The sequence below is a fragment of the Micrasema longulum genome, unplaced genomic scaffold (assembly GCF_059751315.1).
Source record: "Micrasema longulum isolate JH-2025_06_02 unplaced genomic scaffold, ASM5975131v1 h1tg000067l, whole genome shotgun sequence".
NCBI lineage: Eukaryota > Metazoa > Arthropoda > Insecta > Trichoptera > Brachycentridae > Micrasema > Micrasema longulum.
The window spans coordinates 526,344-535,761 of record NW_028277274.1 but is presented as its reverse complement, the minus strand read 5'-3'; the positions used below and the strand labels follow the sequence as shown (position 1 = coordinate 535,761).

The window sequence follows — 9,418 nt, the reverse complement described above, 5'->3', positions numbered from 1 at the left end:
AAATTCTGCCAACGTCAGTGGAATGCGCTAATTGGTCGCAGATTTAGGATTTATTTGTTGGTAGTTCCGCAATTGTAGGTCACGTGACCCGTGATCGACTTCTTGGGTTTTAGCCACGAGGTTTTGAGGTGAAAATTACAGTTTGCCGGCCCTTGAGACTATCGGCAAAACAAAAATGCCGTCGACTAATCCTTTACCTCCCAAGGAAAATGCTCTTTTCAAGAGAATTTTGGTAAGTTTTCCAGTATTTATCGTTTTATTATAGGGCGCTGCACCATTTTTCTATACCTGTCTCTGTCGCTCTTATATGTCTAAAACCTATTTGTGAATAGATACCCCTATAAAAATTCATTAAATAAATGACAATATGAAATAAATCAAGATTTAAAAAATATCTAAAATTAAAAAACACATTCAATGAAATTTTATGCACCCTTGTTTTGCAGGAAATCCTATAAAGAAATTCTTATAACCCTATTTTTAGAGCAACTAATGAACAACGATTTTAGAATAACTTATTTTATGTATTTCAATGATTTCTGAATATATTTTATGTGTCATATTTATGACCATAAAAATGTATAAGCTTTTTGATTCCGTAATTAAAATATTGTACATTTTATTAACTGTCATTGTGATATTTTTCAGCGTTGTTATGAACACAAACAATACAAAAATGGGCTAAAGTTCGCGAAACAAATTCTATCGAACCCGAAATTCACAGAGCATGGAGGTAATTAATATTATTTATTATGTTTTATTAATAAAAATACTTATACGCAGTAAAATCATACTGCAAGTGACATTTCGTTATATGAGTAAAATGATGCAATTATCTATGGAATGGAGCCTGATATTTATAATAAAAGTATATATTTATAATAATAGATATTATTAATTTTATTAAAGTATGTTAGAGTTTGTACATCTTTAAAAAATTGAGGTATCCCAGCAAATTAGTGAAGTCAACAAATTGAGGTTAGGTTAAAAAATTACATTTTAACACATTATTTAAGAACTAAGTAACTCGGTACCATATTTTAGTTTTTTTTAAAAGATAAAGTTGGCAAGTACTTTTTAGCACCAACAACATTTTTTATTAACTCGAAACTTTGCAATTCAATAAAATTTATTTCATGAATCATATGTACATTACAAGCTTAAATTTAAGGCGTACGAATCATAAAACAAAACAATAAAATGTAAGAGAGACTCTTGTCAAAGTAGGAGAATCCTGCTCCAGAAACAGTTAAAAATCCAGAGCAATGTTGTTCAGCACAGCGATAGCTTTTCCAACAGGCATAACCATCACATCGGGAGGCTGGTCCTGTATATTGGAATACAAAACAATCTATGCTGACGCTGTCTTAGGTAATTATCAGGAACATACAAACCAATGCTCATCATAATCTCGGAATTATCAATCATACCGCGCGACAATCGATAAAAATGTGTTGCCAAATACACGATCCTTCTAGCCTCCAAATTGTTGCATCCAAGCATACCCTGGAGAAACTCGGTCGGGTAGAGCCAAGTACAATCAGTAGTATAGTCGGTACCGGATAAAATGCAATCAAGTACCGGATTTAACACTCACGGTATGCGGTTGCTTTGTGAGGAACAATCAGGTTTTAGAAATAACAATTAATTTGAATCGGATAAAAATAAATATGTCTTGGCTGTGTTTTTAGATTTTAAACGAGCATTTCAAATAATAGATGGAAAACAATTAGTACAAAAACTAGAAATGATAGGGCCTTTAAAATGATGCTCTCAATTTATTTAAAGAATATCTATAAGGACGAAAACAAGTTACTAAAATAGACAATGAAATATCTGAATTAATAGAAGATAATTTAGGAGTTCTCCAAGGATCAGTTCTAGGACCAATTTTATTTATCATATACATAAACGACATAACCCAGATCATAAAACACTGCAAAGTGCAACTATTCGGCGTTGACACATTAATATATATAGCGGTTAAAGATTATGCAGAAACAATCGACAAATTAAATGAGGACTTAAACAGTATATCAAAATGGCTTAAAATTAACAAACTAAAACTGAATGTTGGAGAAACCAAATACATGGAAATAGGAAGAAAAAACCAACCCTACTGATGAATGTGTATATAAATAGCGAAACTATTGAGATAGTGGATGAAATGAAGTATTTAAGTATAATATCAGACTCGATATCAACTATGAATGCAAACTTTGAGCATGTTTTGAAAAAAAAAAAAAAATTCTTTCCCGGCAGATTGAGAAATCAATTGGATAGAAATACAGCAGAACTCATACATAGAACAATAATTATTCCACATGTAGATTACTGATCTACAGTATTATTTTTAGTCAATGACGGAAATTGGAATAAATTGGAAGTACTTCAAAATAGAGCCATGAGAATAACGGCAAAGAAAAGTAGGTAAAATAAAATAGAAAAAATGCCAGGAGAACTCAATTGGATAGCGATAAAAAAGAGACTGATATTGTATTTATTATATATACGGCCTAAGCCAATTACAACAGTTACATGAAGAAACTGAACAAAAAGAACATAAAACTATTTAGCAAAGACACACAAAGGGCAAAACAATCATTGTATACAATATATTAAAAAAAACGAAAGACCTAAAACTTTGAGCTAAACCATGCCAATCCAACTTCATCCCACACTGTTTATTCGCGAAAAGATCTACGAAAAGCCTGAAGATCTATCCCAAAGAATTCCAAGTCGTGTAATATAATATGCTTGCTTTTATATTAAAAATTTTAAACAATCAAATGCCCAAGCACTTTATTACAGATAGTGTTAATTATTTTTTTTCCAAAGTATGTTACTAGAAATAAGTATAGAATAAGGCTGCCATTTTTTAAATAAACAGAATCCCAAAATTGTATTTTGTATAAAGGCTTAAAAATGTATGAAGAGATGCCTGAAAGTATGAAGAATGAAAAGAGTTCGAATGAATTTATAAAGAAATGTAATGTGTACTGTAAAATTACGTAAATAGGATATGTAAGTAAATTCAATGTAAATATTAGTTAATGTAGTGTAAGCTTACTTAAGAAATAAATAAATTAATTAATCGAGATTGATTTATTCGATATGAAATAATTAAACAAATATGGATATTTGAACATAGGAGAATGGTGAATTTGCTGCTTAAAATGATACCATTGCGCACTGCGTAAAACTTGCCTATATTTATGTTGCTGCTAACTTTTTGGAAGTAAAAGAGCAGGACATCATCCGCAACTGCCCATACGCTGCTATATAACTATAGGATGTGTTGTATTCTACCTCCTTTCTGTATTTAAAAAAAAAAATAAACTTAAACATTTTTTTATTTTATTTAATAGTTTCTCCGATAAATATTTTGAAATAAACCGAGTGAACCATTGTTGCAGAAACACTGGCGATGAAGGGCCTAACGCTGAACTGCCTCGGGCGCAAGGAGGAGGCGTACGAACACGTGCGGCGCGGTCTGCGTAACGACCTGCGCTCGCACGTGTGCTGGCACGTGTACGGCCTGCTGCAGCGCTCGGACAAGCGCTACGACGAGGCCATCAAGTGCTACCGGAACGCGCTCAAGTGGGACAAAGACAACATCCAGATCCTGCGCGACCTCTCGCTCTTGCAAATACAGATGAGAGACATGGAGGGCTACAAAGTATATATTTATTATTATTATTATTTTAACATATCGTCGCCCTGACTGACTTGTAAATCTCGTAAATCCACAAAAGGTCAAAAAATTATCATTTGGCATTTTCTGTCAAATACATAGGTACTAATAAATCCAAAGTGTGTTAGTTTGTGTTTCCTTCAGATCTCAACGAAGTGACCAATTGACATTATTTTTTGCATATGGATAGCCGGAACAGTGAGAATTAAAAAAGGATACTTTTTTTTCATCCCAAATTTAAAATAATTACAACAGAAAAAATATACAATATATCAACAATGAGCAACATAATTTGAAAATGAGTAGGCGGTACGGTGAAAAAATCAATTTGAAATTAATTCTTTAAATTTATATAATTGACTTGCTTTATCTATGGTTAATTTGGTTTGCTTTTCGTTTTGGTAATAGGATTTTGTATTTGTGAACGGAATAACGATACTACATAACCATAGCCTAACGGATCATTGTATTTCTTTCATAGCAATAATTGGAAGACCAACCTACTTTCAATCCCGATAAAATATATCATTCCATCTGGAAAATTCTTATTTATAAACGACATAAATAATTAATTATTACCTAAATATTTTCTCTTTAATATCACGGGTTAAAGCTAGTAATCTATATTATTTGTGTGAAATTTGTTTATTGACAGGTGCCGCGGCACAGTTGGTTAGACGGTCAACTGTGAAACTGGCGTCGCGAGTTCGATTCCCGCCAGCTGCAAGAAAAAAATCCAAGAAAGATTTTTTTTCTCTATTGGTCTGGGTGTTGTGGTGTATTTTACATTACCTCCTTCAATATCCCCTCTATCCCACTTGCTGACAAGCCTGATAATAGAAGCTTAGCGGGTTATTCTTTTTAAAAATAAAAAAAAATAGCGAGCAGCTTAAAGCTGATAAGCTTAAATACATTTGAATGAAAGTGAGCTGTTGGCGCACTTTAACTTTTCAGAAACAAATCTAGTCTATTTTTAAACCCATTGAGATTTAATGAAAAAGTATATAGTATAAATACTGTGTTGGTTTGGACATGTAGAGCGAATGGACAGCAGAAGAACAGCTAAAAGGATTCACCACTCAAATGTTGATGGATGCACTAAACGAGGAAGAATGAGAAGTACACGGTATGACCAAATTCAACAAATGCTTAAAGAGGGACATGTCAAAAGTCAGAATAATCGTTGTGCATGCATGAAAGATGTATAAATGTAGACATGTAGATAAAGCGAGATCTGTATAAGACAGAGTGACGTGGCGTTCTATCCTCTCTGCCTACCTATAGTTTGTTTGTTTTGTTTTAATTATTACAGAAAATAAATATGAGAATAGTGAAAATAGTAAATGAATTGCAATTTTCGACAATAAGACTTTAAAAAGAAAACTTTTCTTCGAGTTTGCGTTTACATAAAAAACCCTCTTGTGCGATGTTCATAAAATCAATGGATTTATATCACAAAATTAGATTTATTTTTTATTGATGTTTAGATTTACATTAAAATCTGTATTCATGGCATTAATAGTTTTACATAACACCTGTCTTCCCTAACCTGTTTTGGAATTGATCCAAAGTAAAAATCCTTATTTTTCATTTTTTAAATCTTTGATTCACTCTCTTGCAAAATTCAGTTTATGGTGCTTCAGTTATTTTACCGTCGGTATCCTTCAATCCAATACCCACATCTTATTTCTTTTCCGAGGATCTGTCGAAATTACTAAAGTCTATTTAACTTGCTCAGGACACCCGTTACCAGCTGTTCATGCTGAACCCCACCCAGCGCACGTCTTGGATCGGCTTCGCCATGAGCTACCACCTGCTGGAGGACTACGACACCGCCCACAGCATCCTGGAGACCTTCCGCCGCTCGCAGATGAAGGTGCAGTATGACTACGAGCACTCGGAGCTGCTGCTCTACCAGAACCTGGTTTTGGCTGAGTCTGGCCAGCACGAGCGGGCCCTCAGGCATCTGGACAAGTTCCACCATCAGATCCTGGACGAATTGGCTGTCATGGAGACCAAAGGAGAGTTTGCACTCAAATTAAACAGGTATGTATATTATTGAGGGTTGGTTTTATGGTGTCATAACCGAGATAAAAAATAACTTCGCTCATCCGATAAAATAATACAAATGCACCTCTCACAACTTGGAAAGAGTTCAGCAGAATTTTTCACGCTACATGCAGCTCAAAAACTTTTACATTTCACTATTTTATACATTTTTACATGTGTGGTAATTTTTTTATTAATATTTGTTATCAAAGACAAACGGTTCATTGTAACGCCACATAATTGCTAAATAATTACTCTCCTGTAATATTACAATTTCCGACATTGGTGCTTATGGATCCAAGCCACAGAAATATGTCCTATTGGTTGTAATATTAAAATGTATAATTATAGTTTATTTATTTTTTTTAAAATTCATTTTATTTCATTTGTAATATAACAAAAATCATTCCAGGTTCAAAGAGGCGGAAGAAATTTACACGAATCTAATGCGGCGCAATCCCGAAAACGTTCTCTACTACACCAAGCTGCTGGAGGCCATGCAGATTACCTCTAACGAGGAGAAAGTCGCCTTCTTTGAGAAGTGTCGCTCCGAGTACCCTCGTTCCATTGCCCCACGGAGACTGCCACTCAACTTCGCCACTGGAGAATCCTTCCGGTACCTAGTGGACCAGTATCTGAGGACAGGACTCAATAAAGGAGTACCGCCATTGTTTGTTGATTTGAGGTTTGTTTCATTTATGATTATTATTGTTTTAAATAAAAATGTATCAATATTTACATTTTTATGATTTACCCAAATATTTACATTTTGGGACCACTTTTTACTATTCATAATTAATTCCCTGGAGGGGAAAATCCAGTCTTTGTCTGGGAACTAAACTCAAAATATTGTTGATTAAATCAACTGGTCCAAGAAGAAATATAAAAATTGAAAAATGTTTCCAGGCATTGTCTAGTAGGTGAAATAAATCAGTTAGATGAATCTCCCTCGCATCAATAGTTTTAGCTATTTTACTTCACAAAAGTCGATAGATGAAAGAGTCAATCAAATGTTGGTGTTTACACATAAGCAGAATGGTGCATTGACAGGCGATAAGCCCAGTAAATGCCTAGAATTCTATATTTCCTCTCTAAAATTTTCTCCACCTGTGTTGTAAAATGTTGATATACACGGTGTTTTAGGGCCAGACTGCGAAACTTCTTTTTTCCGAAAACTCTTTTTTTTACAGTATAGTTTGAAAATGGAGTATATTTTTAACTTCTCAGACTAGCAACCCATCTACAAACCCCCACACCTCCCCTACCAAAAAAATATAAATTAAATCTATTTGACCAACAAAGCGATACACACCAGATGTGTACAAGGGAAGCGGCCGGGTAGAGGAGGGGTAGAGGTTTTTGTTAGGGATGCTAGTATGAGAAATTTTGGATTTACTATTTTTTTTACATTGTAAAAAAATTGTAAAAAAATAGTTTTGAAAAAAATTATCCATAATTTTTTTTTTACCTGAAGGAATTTCCTTTGAAGTTTTGCGGTCTGGTCCTGATACACCGTGTATTTTCTATTAAAAATAACGCGCTCTGCAGAGTACAACTTTTTCGTTCATACTTCATCTGTAAATCTCTTCTCAACCCATATTCCAGAATATATTATTAAAATATACCCACCATATCTGTCTAAATGATCATGATATTTTCAGGTCATTATACGTAGACAAATCTAAAGTAGAGACGATAGAATCCCTCGTCGAGCAGTACATGGACTGTCTGGCCAACAGTGGCCAGTTTGGTCCCGACGACGGCTCGCTCTTGCAGCCGGCCAGTGCGCTTCTGTGGGCTTACTATTTCGCCGCCCAGCACCACGATCACCTCGGGGACACGAAGAGGGCGCTGCACTACATCGACCTGGCCATCGACCACACTCCCACGCTCATAGAGCTCTTCCTTACCAAAGGCAGGATATACAAGGTCAGTGAGAAGGACTTACAGGATGAAAGAGGAACTGTGTACAGGAATTTAATTTCGAGAGTTGATTAATATGCTGATGAGAAATGTGACTCAAATTTGTGTCGAGACTGGATGCCCTAGCTGGCATGCTAGGCTTTATAATGCATACACATCAGCTCGACTGGTAAACTCGAAGCAGGTCATTGAAAGCATGTACCACATACCCGAATCCGTTTTAAAGACAACATGTCTTTCTTCGGATTCACTCATACAAGCAAGCGATTTTTTTTTTCATTACGAATTGATTATATTTCATCCTTTACTAACCAAATTCAGTAAGGGAAAGCGGGAACAAATATTTGCATTTACAACTTTCAATGTCCCTTTCACTGCCGCTCTAAAACCACCCCTCATCGTCTACAAGATAGGGACAAATGGAAGTATAAATAAATAAATCCTTCACCCATTTCAAACCCCCTTATGTCGACAGTAATAGGAAACATTAGTTACTACTCTCTGGAGCACCAGAACGCCCCCAGGTGACACTTAAGGCCAGTCACCGGCAGCGCACCCAAAAGCAGCAGACTTACCCAAAGACTACTGGTTGCAAACCAACTTTTGCCACCACTCATACCTACTCAAACTGTAATTATTGAAGTATTTTACCTCATCAAGCGAAAGTAATAAAGGAGACGTATATTCCGTGCTCAGGGAAGTCCTCAGCAAAAGATGTGCACTGACAGGGGCACCCGCAATCAAAAACTTCAGTCCCCAGACACGTCCAGTGACTCCTGTTTAGTAAAGGATTAATTACCCCCACCTTCCCTTAGATACCGCCGATGACTCCATCACCTCGAGATCTGCCGGTAGTTCTCCAGCTAAAACAGGCAGGGCGGCAGTGGATACGGTTCTGAAGGCACCCGTCATGGCTAACAGAGGTAGCCACAGCCTCAGGCTGGAGTAAACCAGATTCAACCTAAACCCATGGAAGCATTTCCTGAGCAGTAGGGTTATTGGTGGTTGGAATAAGCGGCCACAAGAGCTGGTCTCCATGCGTAGTCTCAATAACTTTAAAATGGGGCTAGATTTGTTTTGGGAAAGTTAAAATATGTCTACAACTAACTTTTGTTAAAATATATTTTAGCATATCAGCTTTAAGATGCTCGCTTAAAATTTAAATAATGATAAGTACTTGTTTAATAATTATGGTTTTTCAAAGCTTGTTTCCACTTGTTGGGAGTCTACTTTCTGAGTGTTGTTTGGCTAAATCTTGTTTTCTCTAAACGAATATACATTTTTATATTCAATGTTGTTCGCTCTTCAAATGAAGTATTCTTCCTAAAAAAGAAAGAAAAAAACATGATTCCATAAAAAAGGATTTGTACAAACATATTTTATTTTTTCTTAACGATTATTGAAGGCAAAAGTTAACCTAGGATTTAAGAAAAATACCACAAAATTTATTTGATTAAAATCCCAAATTTTTCAAAAATAAAAATTTGGGATTTTACCTAACCTAACTTTATTTAACTATTTCCTCTTTACATGAATACCAATGTACCTAACTTTTGTCTAAATTTCAAAACGTGATTTCTGCCAAACAAAAAGTTATTATATGTTAGTTGCACAAAACTTTTGAGTATATTTTTATTAGAAATACCATAAAAAATAATAGTTTTTATCTAAGGTTCATTAAACGGCGTTTTGAAAAGGCAAAATTGTACGATTTCCTTTTTACCAGACTTCATTCTTAGGGTGATTATTCTC

The 9,418-nt window shown here is 35.0% G+C and overlaps 1 protein-coding gene across 1 annotated transcript in view; it reads left to right on the top strand.

Annotated features, from left to right (window-relative positions):
- The first annotated feature begins 68 nt into the window (after positions 1–68).
- Positions 69–9,418, top strand: part of Naa15-16 (N-alpha-acetyltransferase 15/16) — a 330,864-nt gene continuing 321,514 nt past the window's right edge. Inside the window, exons 1-6 of the mRNA XM_088231079.1 lie at positions 69–232; positions 649–733; positions 3,417–3,679; positions 5,433–5,740; positions 6,156–6,428; positions 7,405–7,672. Coding sequence (XP_088087205.1) covers positions 176–232; positions 649–733; positions 3,417–3,679; positions 5,433–5,740; positions 6,156–6,428; positions 7,405–7,672 — 1,254 coding nt within the window. The 5' untranslated portion in view covers positions 69–175. The remainder of the gene's footprint in view (positions 233–648; positions 734–3,416; positions 3,680–5,432; positions 5,741–6,155; positions 6,429–7,404; positions 7,673–9,418) is intronic.